The sequence below is a fragment of the Hyperolius riggenbachi genome, chromosome 10 (assembly GCF_040937935.1).
Source record: "Hyperolius riggenbachi isolate aHypRig1 chromosome 10, aHypRig1.pri, whole genome shotgun sequence".
Classification (NCBI taxonomy): domain Eukaryota; kingdom Metazoa; phylum Chordata; class Amphibia; order Anura; family Hyperoliidae; genus Hyperolius; species Hyperolius riggenbachi.
Window position 1 is genome coordinate 29962556 of NC_090655.1, and position 23135 is coordinate 29985690.

The 23135-nt window shown below is 45.8% G+C and overlaps 1 protein-coding gene across 2 annotated transcripts in view; it reads right to left on the reverse strand.

Moving 5' to 3' along the window:
• The window catches only part of INPP5F (inositol polyphosphate-5-phosphatase F), a 64178-nt gene that overhangs the window by 19196 nt on the left and 21847 nt on the right, over positions 1 to 23135 (reverse strand). Inside the window, exons 3-12 of one of the 2 annotated variants that reach the window (XR_011024544.1) lie at positions 15182 to 15318; positions 14237 to 14368; positions 11644 to 11811; positions 10459 to 10515; positions 10147 to 10345; positions 8046 to 8225; positions 6598 to 6665; positions 6384 to 6508; positions 2489 to 2566; positions 2287 to 2397 (exon numbers count right to left, since the gene is read on the reverse strand). Coding sequence is in view for 1 of the 2 variants with exons in the window: in XM_068258328.1 (XP_068114429.1) it covers positions 2287 to 2407; positions 2489 to 2566; positions 6384 to 6508; positions 6598 to 6665; positions 8046 to 8225; positions 10147 to 10345; positions 10459 to 10515; positions 11644 to 11811; positions 14237 to 14368; positions 15182 to 15318 (1265 nt within the window). In the remaining variant the exon portion in view is untranslated. Of the gene's footprint in view, positions 1 to 2286; positions 2408 to 2488; positions 2567 to 6383; positions 6509 to 6597; positions 6666 to 8045; positions 8226 to 10146; positions 10346 to 10458; positions 10516 to 11643; positions 11812 to 14236; positions 14369 to 15181; positions 15319 to 23135 lie in introns of both variants that reach the window. The other variant, XM_068258328.1, reaches the window with a different exon arrangement.

Below are 23135 nucleotides of genomic sequence, written 5' to 3' on the forward strand. Positions count from 1 at the left end.
CATGACCTCTTCGACCCCGCCGCCACTGGTCAGGACCCTCTCCTATTTTGTGGCCATGCTCCTTTTTGCGTACGAGCACAGACACATTGTACAGCCACACCCAAACAGTAGCATAAAATCGCTCATGGACAGGTTTGCGCTACTGCAGGGGCGTGGCCATACTTGTGCATGTGCAGTAGGGCTGCACTCGGAGGGGAGTGCAGCCACTAGAAGATATCAGACAAGCTCTTGTTGGATATGTTCAGAGGGTCCCTGCATGGCAATGGTCAGAAACAGGGATGTCATACCGGTCCTTCGAGGGCCGAGGTCCTCACACATTTTTGACACAACTCATATTAATTGATGGGTCTGAATCAGGAAAGGTGTGGTCCATCAGGTAGAACACATTCCTCTATTTCTCAGTCCATCCTAAACACTGGCATGGATCTGGCCCTCCAGGCCTGGAGCTCGACACCTGTGGTCTGGTAGGACATGGGGAGCCTCTGGACTAAGGACTGTATCCTAACACATTTATTTTAATCTGGGGGGGGGGGGGGGGGGGGGGTAGGGGGAGGAGACAAAAACAGGTTATATATTTGGCTTGAGAAACTCAGTGTGTGATCTTTCATATGCTTATTGAAGGTCAAGAGCCCTTTTACATTAAAGAGAAGCTAAACTGAAAATAATAAAAAGACAAATTAACCATACACAGGTCATACTTACCTCCTGTGTCGTCTACTACTCAATTTTTTTCTCCTCTCCTGCGTCCAATTTGTCCACAGTGATCAATGGAATTCTCTGTCCTCCATTTTAAAAATGGCTATTACCCCCTAACAGCTTCCTGGTCAGCACACTGTTAAAACTGTAATATCACCCACTTGAGCCACAGGGAAACATGGACATTACCTTGCACATTCAGTTGTAACTGACAGCTGCTGATATATAACTGAAAGCAACTGGTATATTTCAGTCTGACAAAATATTGTCAGAACTGAAAAGGATCACTGTAAGAAGAAAATGGTGAGCTTCTGAGGGGACCTGACGGTGAGGTTAGTATGTAATATTCATTTGCAGCTACGTCATGTGTTTATTTTAAATACATTTTCCTCGCTTCAGGTTCCCTTTAAGTTTGTTGCGTTACGTCGCAATGGACAACATCATCGTATCACGACGGTATTCCTATGTGGCTTTCACATAGAGTGCAATGCAATGGGTTCCGACGCAGTAACGCACAGCATGGTGTGAGTTAACCAAGTGATGCGTGCCTTTACAGCGGCAGTGAAGCATAATGACATTGTAATATATGCTTCACAGCATATTCACACCACACGTCAAGCATGCGGTGCAACATTCTGACAGCTTTTGACGCAATCACAATGCAACCCGCACAGTGTGAAAGGGCTCTTTAAAGAGACTCCGTAACAAAAATTGCATCCTGTTTTTTATCATCCTACAAGTTCCAAAAGCTATTCTAATGTGTTCTGGCTTACTGCAGCACTTTGTACTATCACAGTCTCTGTAATAAATCAACTTATCTCTCTCTTGTCAGACTTGTCAGGCCTGTGTCTGGAAGGCTGCCAAGTTCTTCAGTGTTGTGGTTCTGCTATGAACTCCCCCTTCCAGGCCCCTCTCTGCACACTGCCTGTGTATTATTTAGATTAGAGCAGATTCTCTCTTCTCTCTTATCTTTTACAAGCTGGATAAATGGTCCTCTGAGCTGGCTGGGCTTTCACATACTGGGGAATTACAGACCAGGGTAAAGCTGTTTGCAGGAAGAAACAAGCAGCCTGAAACTTCAGTGCATGAGAACTGCAGGGAGAAAGAAACACACAAATGATCTCTTGAGATTAAAAAGGAAGGCTGTATACAGCCTGCTTGTGTATGGATGTATTTTCTATGTGTGGACATACTGTACATCAACCTACTTCCTGTTTTGGTGGCCATTTTGTTTGTTTATAAACAAACTTTTTAAAACTGTTTTTAACCACTTTTAATGCGGCAAGGAGCAGCGAAATTGTGACAGAGGGCAATAGAAGATGTCCCCTAACGCACTGGTATGTTTACTTTTGTGTGATTTTAACAATACAGATTCTCTTTAACATTATATCATGATGAATTGCATTTGTGCCAATAAGCAGACTATTATTTTATCAAATGACTAATCCTCCCACAGAAGTAGTTCAAGTTTGGCAGGAGCAGCGAGTGGAGGGAGTGGTCTAAAAACTATGGTATTTAAAAAAAAAAAAAAAAACACCACAAGAAGGCTGGAGAGGTTGGCCAACTGTACAGTTGTCCTCTGAATTTCACCTGTTGCTCCATGACCACTCGAGCGATGGCAGCTTGAACCACGTTGGTCCGGTCCAGACAGTCCATACAGTTCACACGGAAGATACCTTGCTGCTTGCAGATGACCCCCGCCTGATCCACCCTTACAACAGATGAAATACTATGTAAGCGGCCATCTTTACACAACTCTCAATGTTCCAGCAAAGATTCAGCTTGTACTCACCAGCACCACTTCATGTCCGTTATGATATCGCTGATGGCGTCCGTCAGCGTCTGCACGTTTTCAAACTTCATGCCGCGACTGGTGACATGAAACATAAGTGGGGAGAAATGAAAGAGAACCTGTTCAATCTACCCAATCTGCATGTAAATCTGGACCATGCTATACCAAGAGAAACATCACTACACATTACTTCAACTCTTAATTCTTCCAGCATATTATAGTAATTCGCATAAAAGGTCAGCCCACAAGGCACTGTGTTCAAGCCCTGTGTGTTCAGATTTAGTCATACCATCAGCATATAAGGCAGAGTCATGGGAATGCAGACGACCCCTGGCGGCAATGAAGAGAAGACACTGGACATTGAGAGAGGCTTGCCAGCAGACAAGAGAGCCATAATTACACTGCAACACCCAACCTGGGTCCGGGGGATACACATTTTGATGGGACATTATAAGGAAGGATGTGGTCATCAAGTAGCACACATTCCCCCATTTACACAGTTTACTGTCTATCCTAAACACAGGCATGGATGTGGCCCTCAAGGACTGGAGTTCAATAACTGTGCTCCAAGTGCTCCGTCATATAGGATCCTCTAGTGACCAACTTCTATTGTTCGTCACTTGTAGTCCCAGCAGCAGGACACCCCCTTCACATCTCACCCCATCCCCCCCATGGCAGTGCCTAGAATGTTTCCAAGACAGTCTTTCTGAGCAACATTTATTTTTTAGGACAACTGTAATGAGTGATATAAAGGTTTCCATATTTATTTCCTTTTAAACAATGCACATTGCCTGGCTGTCCTGCTGATCCTCTGCCTCTAATACTGGGTACACACGATGCGTTTTTTCAGTCAATTTTTGATTCGATTTTCTGGTCGATTTCCCTTATCTATTTCTATTTACTTCTATGAGAAATTTATCAGAAAAACTATTGAAAATAAGATCGGACATGTCGGAAAATTATCTAATCATCTATCTGCCGAAAAAACGTATGGTGTATTCCCAGCATTATACTGTTAGCTAAAGGAACCTAAACAAGCATGCAGCAGATCAGGTGTTTCTGACATTATTGATTAGCAAGATTAGCTGCATGCTTGTTTCTGGTGATATTTAAAGGACAACTGTAGTGAGAAGTATATGGAGGTTGCCATATTTATTTCCTTTTAAAGAGACTCTGAAGCAAGTCTAAATTCTCTTTAACTTGTATTCATTTGAATCACCCTCAGCCCTGCTAAAACGCCGCCCCCGCGGCAAAACGAGGGGTTTATACCCCCCAAATCCCCTCTCTCCTGTGTCCGGGGAGCACTTCCTGCTTGAGGCAGAGCTAATTGCAGCAGCTCTGCCTCTTTGCACGTCAATCCCCGCCCCTCTCAGTCTTCCTTCACTGATAGGTGCGGGGGAGAGGCGGAAAACAGCGAGCAGATTGACGCGCATGGAGGCAGAGCTGCGGCTGAAAGCTCTGCCTCCCCGGGCAGCAAAATCCACGACCAGGAAAGTCATGGATTTTGCAGGGGGGATTCGGGGGGTATAGACCCCTCGTTTTGCCGCGGGATAGCGGCGCTTTAGCAGGGCTGGAGGGTGATTCAAATGAATACAAGTTAATAAAGAGAATTTAGACTCACTTCAGAGTCTCTTTAAGCAATACTAGTTGCCTGGCAGCCCTGCTGATCCTCTGCCTCTAATACGTTTAGCCATAGACCCTGAACAAGCATGCAGCATATCAGGCGTTTGACATTATTGTCAGATCTGACAAGATTATCTGCATGCTTGTTTCTAATGCGATTCAGTCACTACTGCAGCCCCATAGATCAGCAGGGCTGCCAGGTAAGTAGTATTAAACAACAGTGTTGTTTAGTGTTATATAGGCCGTGCTATGCAGAGTTCTTTAGAAGTAGTATAGGTAAGTAGTATTGTTTAAAAAGGAAATATGGCAGCCTCCATATATCTCTCACTTCAGTTGTCCTTTAACCACTTCGCATCCAGACCTTGTTTTCCCCTTATTGACCAGAGCAGTTTTGACGCTTTAGCGGTGTCCCTTTTTAATCAGCCATAACTTTATCCCTACTCACGACACCTAAATGATCTAGATATCGTTTTTTTCAGGACAAACTAGACTTTCATTGGCGGGTATTTTGTCCCGAGAATTTTTTTTTTCCTGCGCATTTTAGCGGGAAAAAAGAGGGGAAAACGTTAAAATTGGATTATTTCTCAGGTTTTCTTCAATTCTAGTAAAAAATACAAAGTGCTACAGTAGGTAAAAGACATGCCATCAGTATTAAGTCCCCCAAGGATAGATAGCCAGATGTGTGCCCAGTATCAGACACCCCCAGTATAGCCAGATGTGCCCCCCAATATCCGCCTCCATTATAGCCAGATATGCCCCTGCATTTGCGACCCCCCCACATATATTTATACAGCTGCGTAGCACAAATAAACACCCCTCATTATAGCCAGATGTGTCCCCAGGATCAGTGTTCCCCATTATAGCCAGATGTGTCCCCAGGATTAGCGCCCCCACCCCATTATTGCATATGTGCCCCCCAGCATTAAGTTATGTCCCTCAGGACCATCAGATGTGCCCCCCATAATCAAATCCCCCACCCCATTACCCTGATGGGCCCCAATAATAATTTCAAACCCCCCCCTTCAGATTTTAAACCCCCACCCTCTGTTATGGGCAGCCTGATGTGCCCCCCCCCCCCCTTATCACGATGCCCCCCCCCCAGGTCGTAATAAAAATGCCCCTGCAAGATGAATATCTCACCTTACCTGGTTCCTGCGATCATCCTGCAGCTCCAGCCTCCATTTTCCGCTCTTCACTCAGCCCTGTGACACTGAATATCCGGGTCCCGGCTTGATGACGTCATCAAGCCGGGACCCGGATATTCAGCGTCACAGGGCTGAGTGCACCGCGGAGAATGGAGGCTGGAGCTGCAGGATGATCGCAGGAACCAGTTCAGGTAAGATATTCATCTTGCAGGGGCGTTTTTATTACGATCTGGCCACGGAGGGGGAAAGATGAATGATCACGCTGTTTGCTACAGCGGTGATCATTCATCCGCGGGGGGGTCACTAATTGGCTACAAGGGAACATGTTCCCTTTTGCCAATTAGTAAGGCAGCTGACAGTGCCGGGGGGTGCGCTCTGAAGCGCACCTGTCCCTGCACAACAGCGCTGCAGCCAGGTCAGTATATCTACGTGACTGTGGCTTGGAGGGTGCCACAGCTGACGTAGATATACTGTAGTGGAGGGGAAAGTGGTTAAAGAGTAACTGTTAGCCCCCAAAGTGAAATTTAAATCTCTACAGCAATGTTTTATTTAGTATTAAAGTGATCCAAAAAGCCAATGCAGAACTTAAAAATCAATATAATTTTGTTACTATGTAGCCTTTTGCCCAAGCTAAGGACGCAAAGCCGCATATCTGATACTGATGAGCATGCAGAGCATGCCTATGTCTGCCCGACCCCCCTCTCCCCCCCAGGACCAGGTGCCGATCTATTCGCACCACAAACAGCTGACCGCTCTGACAGGGAGAGAGAGCGGCAGCACTTCCAGAGCAGCACCGCAGAGCAGCCGCCACCGTGCATCTCTCTCACATGTCTCACATGTGACTCGGCGACTCACATGTGCTCTGCATGCTCATCAGTATCAGATATGCGGCATTAGCTTGGGCAAAAGGCTACATAGTAACAAAATTATATTGATTTTTAAGTTCTGCATTGGCTTTTTGGATTACTTTAATACTAAATAAAACATTGCTGTAGAGATTTAAATTTCACTTTGGGGGCTAACAGTTACTCTTTAAAGTGTGTACTCAGCTTTAGACAAAAGTATCATTGGAGTCCGATAGCACAAGAGGACCGCAGTGACCAATAGAGGATCCCTCCAGAACCTACCAGTGCTCATGAAAGTCAAAGGTGATGTAGGTGAGGTCGGGGCAATTAAACATCAAGACCTGCTTCAGATAGGCATCTCCGATGATTTTCTCCCTGCCGGTTTGATCCACCAGGTTAATGAGAACCTGTCAAAAAGCAGCAAGCATAAAAAGGACTGTTGAAGGACAGTAACAACAACACGTTTCTGCCCCAAACCTGAAACAGGGGAGCCTACCTGCTTCTTGTAAATCTTCAGCTCTTTATCGAAATGCAAGCAGAAATACGGGCTGGTCTCCTTCTCACCTGCAGCAGCCAAAAATAAACAATAGGGCATGATTCCACATGACCTAACACCACATACCAATCAACAAAACATACATCACTCGATGTGCCACCAGATCGATCATTAGAAAGATACCTCTCCCTGATCGAATCTTATCAGAGGGATCAACTGCCCACACACAGCAAACAAGTTTCCAATAGACTTTAGAATAAAACCTATTGGAAATCACCCTATCGCCACACCCCCTCAAGTGTATATGTCCCCCCCTCCCACAAGGTTCACTTAAACGCCGGTGGGAATCTTGGCCTGCCCTGGTGTCCGGCACCAACACGAGCACCTGTACCACCAATGCTCCATGGTGTCACATGGTACAGGCCATCGCGGTGACACCAAAAAAGGCCAGGATTCACACGTGACAAGTTAGCCCTCAACACTGCACATGGGGATGGGGGGCACACATATACACTTGGGAGGACGGTTGGTCGTCACAATATCGAACACAGTCACCCTTGCGAACGTTACTTTTCAGCATTCTCGATCGATAATTTCAACCAATTTGGATGGAAATCAAGGGCTGTGGAGTCGGAGCCGGAGAAAAAATGCACCGACTCCTAAGAAATGTAAACTGTAATTAAAATAGAAAATATAAAAATGTTCTATTCCTCAGATAATAGTCATCATAAATAACATATATACAGTAATAGCTCTGCTTAGGCCATAAAAATGAAATAAACCAATCAAAAAAGTTATTTGTGCTACTGCAATAAAGCAGTCACCATATTCTTAAAATCAGATTGTAAGGTTTTTCTCCTTCCTCTGGATCAACTGGGATATGTGCAGGTTCAGGATGGCAGTTTTTTTTTCCCCCTTCTGGTTGAACTTGATGGACAGATGTCTTTTTTTTTCAACCAAACTAACTATGTCATTGTCTGTGAAAGAAGATTCACTGGAACCCGTATCAGCTGGGTTCTGGTGCACAGATCTGCCCTCTTACAGGAAATGGCCCTGGCCTTTTCTATATCATATGTAGAAAAGGTAGAGGCCTTTTTCTGCAAGGTGGCAGGGCTACACACTGGAACCCGGCTGATATGGGGCTCTCTTGAATCTTATTATACAGACGACATGCTGGGATATTCACTTTGGCAATGACAGGCCAAGATGGCCAACAGGGTAGAGTGTCAGCTTCCTGGCCTATCATATCACAAGGTCGAACGACCCGCAAAATTAAATAACGCACAGGTACCCATGAACACTGGAACACAATAATATACATACTGATTTCTGGAAAACAACTATTAAATACAGGAATAGGATTTGTTACATTTTTACATGACCCAAACTGTGAATTATATCTAGTGAAGTATTGCACTTCTGCACTGGGATTACCCCGAGGAACCCACCTTTATCCAGGCGAGGGCGTGGGTTGTAGCGGTACCCCACCTGGCTCCAGAAGACAGGCACTGAGCCGCGTGTCTGTACGAAGGACAGTGTATGATTGTGGACATGGATGAACTGCTCAGTCTCAACGTAATTGGCTACATCTCCGTGCTTATCCACTCCACGCCGCTTGTACCGCATTCCTGCAAAGCATAGATTAACATTGTAAAGACAGCGAACATCACCCAGTCACAAATCCTACCACTGATCACAGCCCACAGATGCAAATCTGCCCACGAGAAATCAACAACAGCTCTGCACTCTAGGAACACTAAGGCACAGCTTCTGCCACCATCACCAGCTACAGCTCTGCACTCCAGGAGCACCAAGGCACAGCTTCCGCCACCATCACCAGCTACAGCTCTGCACTCCAGGAGCACCAAGGCACAGCTCCCGCCACCATCACCAGCTACAGCTCTGCACTCCAGGAGCACCAAGGCACAGCTCCCACCCCCATCACCAGCTACAGCTCTGCACTCCAGGAGCACCAAGGCACAGCTCCCACCCCCATCACCAGCTACAGCTCTGCACTCCAGGAGCACCAAGGCACAGCTCCCACCCCCATCACCAGCTACAGCTCTGCACTCCAGGAGCACCAAGGCACAGCTCCCACCCCCATCACCAGCTACAGCTCTGCACACCAGGAGCACCAAGGCACAGCTCCCACCCCCATCACCAGCTACAGCTCTGCACTCCAGGAGCACCAAGGCACAGCTCCCACCCCCACCCCCATCACCAGCTACAGCTCTGCACTCCAGGAGCACCAAGGCACAGCTCCCACCCCCATCACCAGCTACAGCTCTGCACTCCAGGAGCACCAAGGCACAGCTCCCACCCCCATCACCAGCTACAGCTCTGCACTCCAGGAGCACCAAGGCACAGCTCCCACCCCCATCACCAGCTACAGCTCTGCACTCCAGGAGCACCAAGGCACAGCTCCCACCCCCATCACCAGCTACAGCTCTGCACTCCAGGAGCACCAAGGCACAGCTCCCACCCCCATCACCAGCTACAACTCTGCACTCCAGGAGCACCAAGGCACAGCTTCTGCCACCATCACCAGCTACAGCTCTGCACTCCAGGAGCACCAAGGCACAGCTCCCACCCCCATCACCATCTACAGCTCTGCACTCCAGGAGCACCAAGGCACAGCTCCCACCCCCATCACCAGCTACAGCTCTGCACTCCAGGAGCACCAAGGCACAGCTCCCACCCCCATCACCAGCTACAGCTCTGCACTCTAGGAACACTAAGGCACTATTTCCACCACCAGTAGCACCAGCTTGCAGCTCCAGCTCTGCACTTGAGGAGCACTAAGGTACAGATTCCAACACCATCTTACAGCTACAGCTCTGCACTCCAGGAGCACTAAGGCACAGCTCCAGCTCTGCATTCTAGAGGCACTAAAGCTCCTGCCACCAGTGATGGCACACAGGCACAGCTCTGCACTCTAGGAGCACTAAGGCAAAGCACACAACACCAGTTACAGCTCAGGGATACAGCTCTGCACTATAGGAGCATTTAAGCACAGCTCCTGTCATCAGTGACCGCTTACAAAAACAACTTCACCCACTAGAAACATTCCACAGGCAGAGCTTCTACCACAACACGCAGGTATTACTCTGCCCATTAGGACTGCTCTCCAGGCAGAGCTCCTGCCACCAACACACAGGTACTACTCTGCCCATGAGGACTGCTCTACAGGCAGAGCTCCTGCCACCAACACACAGGTACTACTCTGCCCATGAGGAATGCTCTACAGGCAGAGCTCCTACCACAACACACAGGTACTACTCTGCCCATGAGGACTGCTCTACAGGCAGAGCTCCTACCACAACACACAGGTACTACTCTGCCTGTAGAGCATTCATCATGGGCAGAGTTCCTACCACAACATAGGTACTACTCTGCCCATTAGGAATCCCCTACAAGCAGAGCTCCTGCCACCAACACAAGTTCACACATACAGCTTTGAGCTTTTGGAGTACTCAGGCACATCTGCCATCAGCAATACTCCACAACTATACAGATGAGGAGATTTTAAAACCAGCAACCAAGACTCACCTGCTCTATGACGGCTTCTGCGTGAGATAAGGGCCACCAAGAAACGAGGGTAAACATCATCCACGCAAACCGGTTCCTGGGGTGGGGTCTCCGGGCTGCTTTTCTCATCATCGGAGGAATCGTTATAATTTACCACTAGCTCCTCTATCTGTACAAAGCCCTGAATGATGGGCAGAATCCAAAATCCTCCATTCTCTTCCTACAGAGTGAGAAGAACCACGTTATGCAGATGGTCTACATCCTTATGCCAATCATAAGTACTCATTCCATAACAATGGTGTATATCTACCATCACGTGTAGTGTAGGATTACCTGGAGGTCTATGAGGTCCTGCAACATGTGCCTGTTCCAGAAGAATCGCTCATCCACCTGATAAGGATAAACGAGAAAATGAGGGGCCAAACAAGGTAAGGTGGCCTTCCCAGAACCTCCTAAAAGACCAATAACTCTCTAAGAGGTGCCCCACTTACTAAAACCAGCAGCATAGTGGCTAAGAGGTTCCGATCCAAGTAACTTATACACACTGTGGGGATTCCGCCAATAACAAACAAAGGTCCTTACGCAATTAACTTTTTATCCTAGGTGATATTTGAAAATACCTTGAATAATTTTGATAGTAGTTTTTCAGCAACTTTCTTTCAATTGCAAAGTGCAGAAAAAAAGATTTTAAAGCAAACCTGCGAGTTTGTATTTTAATAAGAAAAATTCAGACACTTCCCTCTACCTCTGAATCCTCCAGAGGCGTCCCACGTCCAGACCACCAATCCAGCGTTGGGACTCTCTGGAAGTTTGTGGCCGTGCGCCCATCCTTGCATAAGCACGGCTGCACTGCACAGGATGCCTCGTGCCTGCACTGTATGTGTGGAATTAGCCAAGCTTGAGTGACTCCAGTCTACTGCGAAGGCACGAGGCATTGTGCACGTGTGCAGTGTGCCCATTCACAGACGGGAGCGCAGCCGTGTGCACTCTTCAACAAGTCCCAGTGCTGGAACAACAAGATGGACTAGGTGGGCTTTCCTCTGCTGAGGCAAGTACCCCTTTAGGGCACTTTTTTCCCAACAAGTACACTTTAAAGAGCAGAAGAAAAATTATCTCTTGCTAGGAGAAAACTCAGTATAAAAAGTTAATTGAATGAAGGACCTCTACACAGCTAGGACATCCCAAAAAGACAAACAAAGTGAAGGGCACCTCCCTCTGACACATTCACACCGATATGGCCCTCCCTGTTACACAGCAATAGATAGTTTGAGGAGCAACTAACACACACCCTGTGAAAAATAAAGCAACAGTCCCTTCTCATAGCAAGAAGGTCGTCCCATTAACACTCACAAAAGTAGGACTCCACATACACTGAGCATTCCTTCCAACAACTAAAGTGACAAGGTACAGTCTCATAAGCTGCAAACCATCATATCTACCACTAAAATCAAATACCAGGTATAGCTGGTAAGTGGCTGATTGGATGGCAGGCAGGAACAACCCCATCTGAGCACTCACCCTCTGCCACAGCGGCTTCTCACTCTTGTCACTGGCGCTCTGCCTCTGCACAGAGTTGGTCAGGTCGTAGGTCCAGCTGTAGTAGAAGGAGTCCGAGTCCATAAACATCTTGAATAATTCATCCAGTAACCTCCGCTCCAGCTTTTCCTTCTCCTTACTTTCTTTCACCTACAATGACAGGTGTCAAGCAAAAGATAAGGCTGAGCAAACAGAAAACAGCATCTCAGTGTGATCCTGTTTGACAGCTACACTGTTTGCATGCAGCAGCGTGCTCCACTTTCCATACTGTAAAACTGTGTCAACACTGGATATCATATTACCATGTAAAACTTGGCTCCTTCCATAATTGCCCAAGACAAAAATCTGGGAGAAAGGTTTTTATTTTATGTTACACCATTTGTAATTATACTTTAAAGTGTAACCTAGGAGAACCTTGGGTTAAGAGAGACACAGACAAGAGGAAAGCCTCTGGATCCTAAAGAGGCTTCCCACACCGCCTATTAGGATTCATGGGAAACTGTTGGTCTTGGCATCAATGGTTAGCGTGGGCTCTCCCAGGGCACAGAGTCTAAGTAGCTATGGGTCTTAACCAGAGCACCACGCAATGGATGATGGGCCACCATCCCTAGTGGGCGACAGACTACTTTTCTGCCTAGTAGCTACCAGGTCGTGGCCCCCAGGATCTCCCCACCAGTGACAGATCCCTCAAGGACTGGATGACATAGTAGCAGGCCGGTGTTCTGGCGGTGGAGTAGGCTGAAGTAAGTCAGAGACAAACTGCAAGCAAGAGGATAAGCTGAGGTCACAGGGCAGGCAGCAGACATCGTAACGAGTTTACAAACCAAATGTCAGAGCGGGCAGCAAGCTTCATAAACGGATAATCAGGCCGAGGTCGGGGCAGGCGGAAATCAGAAGAATAGTCCGAAACGTGCCGGGTCACAATGGGAAATCAATATAATCTACATCCAATCTCAAGTCAGGAAGAGCCGGGTCACAACGGTAGATCAATAGCATAAGCAAGGCAGCAGGAGCAAACTACTAAGCTGCAGAAGGTACAACAGTGTTCTGCTGCTGGTAGCTCATTTTTATAATACATCCAGAGGGTGCACCCTAAATTGGGGCCGGGCCCATGCGCAGTCTTTAAATCTGGCGTGATCAAGCGCGTGCACACTAAAGTCTTCCAGGATCCCGGCCGCACGTCCAACGCTGCAGCCTGCCATGCCGCCAATCCCTGGGACGCTGAGCGGGTAAGCCTCGACACCGCCCTCTGGACCTCCATTGCCGAGCATGTACCTCCTTTGGACTGGGGCCATGCTCCTTTTCAGGCACAGGTACAGCCGTACTGTGCCTGCTTAAGTACGGCCGTGCCTGTGCAGTGCGCCAGAGCAGCTCATGCACAAGTGGCTCCATGTTACTGCATAGCCGTGTTCCTGTGGGTACAGCATGGCTGCTCTTGGGCCTGAAGAGGAGCAAGGCCAGAAGTTCCGGTGAGCAGTGGTAGTGGTGAGGAGGACACGGTAAGCCTCTACACGGTAAGCCTCTACAGCATTCAGAGACTTTCCTCTTCTTCGGTAACTGTCTTTTTTTTTATTCAGAGGTTCGCTTCTTGGGTGCCACAGTTACAACAGCTTTGCCAAGCCTGTGGTTCAGTAATGTGTGTGGACACACAACTCTTCCATAATGGGTGATGTGGCAATAATTGTATATCAGCTCGGTTGAACACAGTGCTTCAAGGGAAAGAAAACTTTCCAGTGAAAGAATACCATCTAATGGCTTTATTAATCATAGCTGCTCATGTGCTACCCCTTCTTGTGAAAGGAGGCTTCTGCTGCTGTAATTCTTCTCTTGCAATTTCATCACATGACAGAAGCAGATGAGTAAAGGGGCTTCGTTTTGAACTCTTAGGGTAGGTTCACATTGGGATGACCTGAAATCGTGCATATAATTTTCACACGTGGGCTTTTGGACACCACATGCGTTTGCATGCGCCTATACGTGAGTAATTGTGCACAGCATCAAAATGGAAAAGAGACAAAGAACATGGGCAATGCTTACTGTCCCTCCAACAGCAATCATCACCGAGACAACAGGCTTACATCACTTTGTAAACTCTTCAAAGAGAAGGGGAGGGGGGGGGGGTTCAATTACCTTCTGGCCATAGTGCCCTTATATTATCTGAAATTGGAATCTTTCTATTATTTGCATGCTGAGATAAGCTTGTTACTGTAGCTATAAATCCCCCCCAAAAAACATACTTCCCATAATCCTCTGGCACTGCACACTTCCTGTAGTTAGGCAAAGGCACCCTTGTAAACAAGAAAAAAAATTGGAGGGACATGTAAGGTCCTATTTTCGGAAAAAAAGGGGATTACATATATTTTGGGGGCAATATTTCACATTTTTTGTAATTTTGGATGTTACAACCCCATTTAATGTAAGAAATAACTCCATGTGGGATGCTTGGCCGCGATGAGGAACTCAGAAATGTACAAGAATAAAGACATCACCTCCCCCACCTCCCTCCAGCAACAGGTCGGGCCCATTCCCTGCCATATACGCCACCTGCTGGGTTAAACAGGAAGCGTTCCGTTACCTTCTTCTTATTGGGAGCAGAGGAGACATTGGATTTGATCTGGGTGAAGGTCTTCATAAGGAACTTGGTGTCATCTGGAGAATGGCCGATCTTCTCTGGTTTGTTAATGCCAAAATGATGTTTCTTACAGAGCTGTGAAATGGGGAGGAAAAAAACTTAAGCAAACACAGTAATTTAGGTAAAACCAGAAGCAGCATGCTGTGCATGTGGTACTATGTGGGATTGTTCACACTACAACACGCAGGTGGCAGAGCGTTATACTGGAAAACCAGTTTGTTGTGCACTGTGACACACTGACCCCCATTCACTTCACTGAGTTGACCAGCACACAATGCATGCAATAATGTAATATCACATTAAACTGCCACGCATTCAACTACCAGGGCTAGTATTAGGTGAAATGAGAACCTGGGTAAAAATTAATATGGGTCTCCAATCCCCCCGCACCTCATATAAAATATTATATGTAATTAGGTGCCACCACCACCGCTGGTTTTTCAATACAGCAAGAGATAAAAGGGTGAGCTATCAATGCAAAAGAGGTTGTCAGTTCATTCTGGTTTTCTGAAAAGTAAATAGAAGTCAAAACAGCTGAGAAACCGCGAGATAAGGCTTCTAATGAGGTTCTACTAAAGAAAAGTTCAAATTGTCATTACTTCTGCTTCTTTTTCAGCTTAAAAGGCAGAGTGTGGATTCTAAACTGCAACTGACAGTCTGGGGCAATGTTGTAAATAAAGCTATATAACTGAAAATAAAAATAGGGGACTCTTTTCTTTGCTACTTATGCTCTATTTATTATCCTTACTACACATACAATTCATTACATCATACGTTTATTATCACTTTTAGGTTCACTTTAAGCATCGTCTATATACCGTACTACTCCTCTCATACACAAATGGTGTAATTCCCATCCACTCCACAAGGGCCCTGCACAACACTCACGTCCAGCTCCAAATCCTGTGGCTCTGCCCCGGACAGTGGAATGACGGCGATCTTGGTTATTTTGTAGATCTCGTGCCCCTCTGGAAGGACTCCAATAAGGGATTTCTGGCGGATGAGGAGGAGCCACCATGGCAGATCTGCAGACCAGACAAAGGACATGAAGTTACCCTTTATACCCACACAGGTCAGACAAGACTGAAGCCTGATGGTGCGCAGTCTCCTTCCCCTATATGTTATTCCTATTGGTCTAACATTTTTACCCTATGCCCTTAAAGGGAAGGTCCAAACAAAATAAAAAATGAGTTTCACTTACCTGGGGCTTCTACCCGCCCCATGCAGCCATCCTGTGCCCTCGTAGTCACTCACTGCTGCTCCAGTCCCCCGCTGGCAGCTTGCTGACCTCGGAGGACGGCGGGATGCATTGCATACATTTTTACGCATTCCCGCTAGTGCAGGAACATTAACACATACATTTTTACGCATTACTGGTTCATTGCGTAAAAATTGACGCATTGAACCAGTAACACGTAAAAATGTATGTGTTAATGTTCCTGCACTAGCGGGAATGCGTAAAAATGTACGCAATGCGGCTCGCCAACCTCCGAGGTCGGCAAGCTGACAGCAGGGGACTGGGGCAGCAATGAGTGACTACGAGGGCACAAGATGGCTGCATGGGGCTGGTAGAAGCCCCAGGTAAGTGAAACTCATTTTTTAATTTTGCTTGGACCTTCCCTTTATAGCTCTAACATTTCCTTTTTTATTGCCCAAGATATTAAAATTTGCACTAATTATAAATGCACAATATTCATATCCTTGACTGAGTAAAAGAAAAAAAAAAAAAAAATCAGTATTATATTAAAATTACAAGAACTTTCCAAACAACATCTTTGCATATCAGATACTATTATTGGACCCCGATGAGGCTGGTGGACCGCGGCGAAACTAGTCAGTCGTCTGACAACTTGCCTCCTCTAGCCCATGCCGCTGCTGAGCCAGCTTATACAGACACACTGGATTCCAACTACGGAGCCGGGCCTGTTCCCTTCCACTTTGAGATTATCTAATCATCTATTGCTGTGATCCCCCTGAGGAAGCACAGTATACTGTGAAACGTGCGTCAGGCAATTACAGCTTTTTATTATTAATTTTATAAAGAGATCATGCAATTTTCCAATATCATTTTTACTGTCACAGTTTTCTATAAATGTAATAGCTCTGTGCACGAGTATACACAGAAATAAACAGCTTGTGTGAGCCAGACTAGTTGTGCTCCTCAGGTGTACAGAAATGCTTCTACGGTCACACAATGTACGGTTTATGTGAGGACGTGGTGTTCTGGCCTCAAGGTTCCTTTTGTTTGTTCTGGACGCAGATTTAGTGGAATTAAATATTGACCTTTTGCAATAGAATCGGCTAATTATAGTGTAATTTATACGAAGTACAATTACCTAATGTTTATTCTCAGAGTTCCCCTTTGCGGGCAGCACACCAAAGCACCCATCTAACCTTACTGGGCTATAGGTGTATCATTTGTTCTAGTACACAATCCAACCCCATGTTTCCCACGCTGCCTGATCCTCAGACTGCTACGGATAGAAATAATGCCATTAATCTTTATATCTACAACAATGAGATCATACTTTGCATCTAAATAGTCTAAGATTACAAGTGTGGTACGAGCAAAAGGCGTAACGGTGCCGGCAGCATAAGCTCCTAAAGAAGGGAACAATGCTAAAAGGAGAATTCTACAAAAAACAAGAATCAAATATTTGTTTGTCCACTGTGATCTTTCATTTTAAAGATGGTAATGACCCCATAACAGCTTCTGTGTCAGCACTCCGTTAACCTGATATATTGCTTGAGCCATAGGGAAACATGGACATCACCTTGCACATCAGTGGTCCTTTCAGTTATGACTGATAGCAACTGATATAGTTAAAAAAAAAAAAAAAGGACCCTAAGGCTTTCAGCTTCCTGAGAGACAAGTCTGACTAGATCTAGTCAGGACTGGAAGGAATCATTGCTAGAAGAAAATGGTAAGTTTCTGAGAGGAACTGACGGTACCAAATGCACTCTCAAAACACACCTGTTCAGACAAGCCTACAAATTGCTATATGTAGAACTAGATGTTTACTGCCTCATCCACTAACCCTGTGTCTCCTTCCCTAATATCTCCAACCTGCTACTCTCTATAATAAAAAGCTTGCAAGTGCAGTTACCTCCTCCTATTGTTTCTTATTCAGCAGTAATTTATTGTTGGATTGAGGATTTGACTTCATAATGCAAAGCATCTACCCCAAGAACTAGGCTGAAGCAGGTAGACATTTTAAAGGGCAACTGAAGTGAGAGAGATGTGGAGGTTGCCATATTTATTTACTTTTAAGCAATACTAGTTGCCTGGCTGTCCTTCAGATCCTCTGCCTCTAATACTTTAGCCATAGACCCCGAACAAGCATGCAGCAGATCAGGTGTTTCTGACATTGTCAGATCTGACAACAACCACATTGCAAAAGTGAACAATTTACATCATTCTCCTACATTATGTCACTACAGTGCCTTTATAAAAACCCGCCCCTCCCCGCTAGCAGCACCTCGGTTTTCTAAGCATTCAGCCTCAATCAGCTGGATCTCATGTCTGTGTGCGTCAGGCATGGTTTATGCGCCGTTATCGGACCATGTCTTTCCTGCAGATATCTTGGCTTCCTCCCTGAGGAAACAATTTAGTAAGAAACTTGCCAAGTTGCCTCACCCCAGACACGGCCGTACACAGAAAAGCCATACTAGACGAGCCAGATTTCCAGGCCCATCTGAGCAGAGGCATCATCACAGCACAAGTAAGATTCAGTTCTGAACCAAAGTATTGATCACAAATGGTCATATAAAGCGCGACTTTTCATATCTAATTAAAAACAGATTCTAGAACAGATACATAAAAACAAATTGTATCACGGTATTGTTTTCCGGACACAGCCTGAGCCATGTTTCGCTACCTTGATGGTCGCTTCTTCAGAGGTAATCCATACAAATACATTTCTTCTGTGATTTCACGTACATGAAATACTGTATATACTCGCGTATAAGCCTAATTTTTCAGCATAAAAAAAAAAAATGGGCTGAAAAGTTACCCCCTCTGCTTATATGCGAGTCAGTGGAGCAAAACAGATGGTGGAGCAGGTTTTGTTGATGGCAGAGGATCGCAAGGATTGTGCACTAGTGAGCCTGCTCTTTCCAGCTTGCGCCCTGCTGTGTCTGTGGACCGCATCCCCTGCCACATGGTGTGCAGAGTGCGCTGCTCAAGACTACCTGTGTCCCCTAACTTGTGGAGCGGAGCGTGCCAGCAATAGGTCAGTGGTGCAATGATCGGGGATTCTTCCTGTGTGTCAATCCGTGTGTCTAATATCTATGATTTCTTGAGACGCGGCTGTTTGATCCTGGGGCACATCTGGCTATGGGAAGGGGGACTGGCTACTGTGGAGCGGGTATATCAGGGAGGGGGCTTATATGCGAGTCAATAATTTTTTCCTGGATTCTAGCGGAAAAGTGGGTACCTCAGCTTATACACGGGTCGGCTTATATGCTAGTATATACTGTATAAAGATCCTTTTTCTGAGAGTTTACACGAAGGGGTACAACAACCCGTTGATAGCGCTCTAAACAGCTGTGGCTGTGGATGCTTTAGTGTGGCAGCCATTTTACCCCTGAGCAAATGTTCTGCAAAAATAGCCCCCCCACTAACCTGTGAACCGTGACCTTAGAAGGAAGTTATGTTTTGAATCTGATGGGAAAAAAAGTCTTCAGCCAATCACCGAGGCTCCTACAGGGGCATACCTATTAAACGGCCGCTGGGAGATTTGGACGCAAGTTAAAGCTGATAATCGGCTCACTCTGCACAATTCCCGGTGGCATTAATTACTATTCCCCCTCCAGGCCGCCATGGATAGTGGGGGAAAGATGCAATTCGGCTTCCAGCTATTGCTGGCGGCCCAAATTACACTGTTTCTGTAGCCATTTGTGCTCCGCCTTTTGACGGCGCCCAAATTACTTACTGAGCGCCGCTATAGCCGTAATTCCTATTATGACCTATGGTGGTGCCGGCAGCGCCCAAATCTCCTGCACTGTTTTTACAGCGCTCACTACAGGGGAAGTGAGGTGGGCAGAGGGGGTGGAGTAAAGAAAAACTGGTACTCTCTACGCCAGGTGAAGGGGGCTTTGGGGCTTTTGGTGGGATTGCTGCTGAAGCTGACCCTGGCTGAGTAAGGGCTGCAATGTGGTATGTGGATTGTTTACGTTTTTATATTGTTTAATTGCTTGGCAAATCTTGGTTTCTGTAGTTCATCGATGTCTATACACTGCATTGCAAGACCCACACACAATTTAAACTTTATTTATACTGTTAAAGAGGAGCTGTTAGGTATAAGGTCTCAGAGAAAAAAAAACGCATATATCAGTAGCTAAATATTGGCTGTACTTACATTACATATGCATTTCACTGTCCACGTTTGGATTTCACAGAATTTTTATATAGTATTTGCAGAGAATAATGCTCCTGACAGCTCATGGCAGGTTCCATGTTGGTCTGTCTCCTATGAAGCCAATTGTGATGTCATATCCTCCCTGCTTCCTGATGATTTGACTCACAAAAAAGATCCTAATGGACAACACTACTGTGCAGTGAATATTAATTAGCCATGTGGCTAGGAACAATAGCAGACTCATGCAGTATATAACGGAACATGTGCCCTGTGATTTTTCAGTGCTGTGAGTTTAGGCTGCTGTTAGAAGCTGCTGTAACATGAGCCTGTAACTTCCCACTGTGAAAGCAGCCTTAGGGCGGGATAGGGAAATGAAGGGGATGACCCAAGGTAGTGCAGTGGGGAGAAGAGGCAGTCCCAGAATGCTTTGCTGTATCTGTTATGCGTCCTGCCGGCCTCCTTACAGAGCTTGGGAATAACAGCCTTGCTGTTCAGCACACATCAAAGAGAGATTTTTTAACTTCAGTATTGCCTTTTTGGCTTCCTTCTTAACTGTTTAACACAGGAGAATATAGGTTTAAATTAGCTTTTGCAGCCTGACAGTTACTCTTTAGGGCCCGTTCTCACCTGAGCGGGAATCGCACGATTCCCGCTCACGGCAAACCGCTAGCGGTTCTGCAAGAAACACTACACAATGTAGCGAGTGGCAGTGTTCTCACTGCCGCGGTTGCGGTTAGCGATAACCGCAACCGCGCTGCATGCAGCGGTTTGCCGGCGACGAGCGTTCCGCGATTAGCGATCGTGATTAGCGTGCACAGCACGCTAATCGCGATCGCTCCAAAACCGCTGCAGTGTCCAGTGATTTTTCCGCGCTAATCGCTGGAAAACCACTCCCGCAAAAACCCGCAAAACCGTTCAGCGGTTCTAAGTGTGAATGGGCCCTTAATGTGCACTTCTTTTGCTAAACAACCACCTAGAACTTACGGGAAAAAGAGATTGTTGAATTTATTAAAATTCAATTGTTGATACAATGTTTTTCAATTCAAATCAATTTCTTACATACATGTATGCATGGAAGCAGGTCATGATCCGTAAAACGCGTTGTCAGATTTCTTTTTTAATAAACATTTTTTCCAGTTGAACTGGTGTCTATATCTTCTGGAGAGGTAAGCCATTACCATGCTTTATTTTCATTTATATTTTAAAACACTAAAATATATCATACACCCTCGTAAGCGGTGGAAGCTTATGTTACATATATTATCTGCAGCAAAGAGGTTAATTGCCCAATTTTGGAAATCCACAACGATTCCTAGTAAAACAATATTAATAGATAAGATTAATGATGTTAGGAGATTGGAAGATCTAACGGCCAGAAGCCATGATAATATCGAGGCACATGGCGAGCTGTGGGGTCCATGGGAGGACTGGGATATGACATTGTGGCTCCAGTCACGTAATCGTAAGCCCCCATAATTTTTTTTTTGTTTATGGAATACCTTTTGATTAGCTTGGATGGTTTGGGATGTGTTCACTATGATATTTTGGTATCTGTTGGTTTGTGTTAGTGATTTAACTATTTGGTCGGTTATAAGTCTGTGTTGTTTGTTTTTGTCTGTTTTTTCCTAATATGGAAGTGCTGCCATATTTACATCTTATTTTATGTTCGTCATTATACATGGATTAGCGAGCCTATTGGATCTACAGGGTGAACTATGCCACTATGGCTTGAGAACCTTTCCCCTGTATAACTTGCGTTCATTGTGAAGATAACTGTATTCATCCTGCTTGCTATTCTAATAGTACCTATGTTTTATATAATTCGCTACTGTATTTGTCTTATCTTATTTCAATAAAAAAAATGATTGATAAAAAAAAATATATCATACATTGGGCGCCTTTATGCTACCCATTAATAAATCCTTGAATTCCTGCAAGCTGTGAACCCTTCCTTAAAATATTGTACTGGATTCTGGGCCCAGCACTGAAGACATTCCTGTTTAAAGGGATACTGTAGGGGGGGGGGGGTTTCGGGGGAAAATGAGCTGAACTTACCCGGGGCTTCTAATGGTCCCCCGCAGACATCCTGTGCCCGCGCAGCCGCTCACCGATGCTCCGGACCCGCCTCCGGTTCACTTCTGGAATTTCTGACTTTAAAGTCAGAAAACCACTGCGCCTGCATTGCCGTGTCCTCGATCCCGCTGATGTCATCAAGAGCGCACAGCGCAGGCCCAGTGTGGTCTGTGTCTGCGCAGTACACTCCTGGTGACATCAGCGGGAGCGAGGACACAGCAACGCAGGCGCAGTGGTTTTCTGACTTTAAAGTCAGAAATTCCAGAAGTGAACCGGAGGCGGGGCCGGAGCATCGGGTAGTGGCTGCACCAACACAGGATGTCTGCGGGGGACCATTAGAAGCCCCGGGTAAGTTCAGCTCATTTTCCCCCGACCCCCCTACAGTATCCCTTTAAGGTGTATGATATTCTTAAATTGATGTACTACGGCATGGTTGCGAAACGCGTGTCTGGAAAACAATACCATGATACTAATCTGTTCTAGAGTCTGTTTTTGATGAATAAGGAAAACAATGCTTTATACGAATATTTACTGTGCGCCATGTAATCCCTCATCGGCTGGAATTGGTGCTTTGTGAGAGTTTTGTCAACGAGAGAGAGAGTCGCTATATTATTTTTCTATATTGAGATTAATCATTGATTCCAAATGTTACACGACTCCCATAATATTAATCAGACTAAAAGGAATAAAATGGCCAGTAATAAGAAAGCTCTGTACGTGTCCCAGGCAGCATCCATCATCTCATTTTCCATTCCTCTATTATAGAAGATGACAAGGAAGGGAGCTTAAAGTGAACCTCCGGACTAAAAATCGACTCGGCAGCACTGAAAAGGCTTGGTGTTTCTTTAACAGTTTCACAGCATCAGAACTTTGTTTCTCTTTTACAAGCCGTATTTTTAGCTGCACAGAAGAAAACTGCCCGGGCTTTTTTTCCCCTGATGCTGTGCAAAGCATGATGGGATTTCTGATGTTATTGTTCTAATTCTGCTGTTTTGGTGCAATTTTTTTTTGTTTTACATTTTGAATTTGACATTTGAAGCCTAGCGTGTGCGGCTGGGAGGGGTAATCAGGACACAGGACAGTTGGAACTGTGTCTCCTGCTCCTTGTCACCTTCTTTCAACCAAAAAGATGGCTGCCCCCATGACAAAGATGGCAGCCCCCATGCATCACAAACATTTGCCTGTTCTTTTAAAAACAGGGTGGGTAAGAGATTATATTACCTATCTATTCTAATTAACATAACTAATGTAACTTGATGACAGTATGTTTGTTTAGGCTGAAGTTCCCCTTTAACTATCAGTTCTTACCCAGACCTTGCTTGGGCTGTAATGGGAGTCCAGGGAAGCCACAGGGGAAAGGCCGAGAGGTTACACACAAGTCACACGATTGATTGGTGACCAAGTCACAT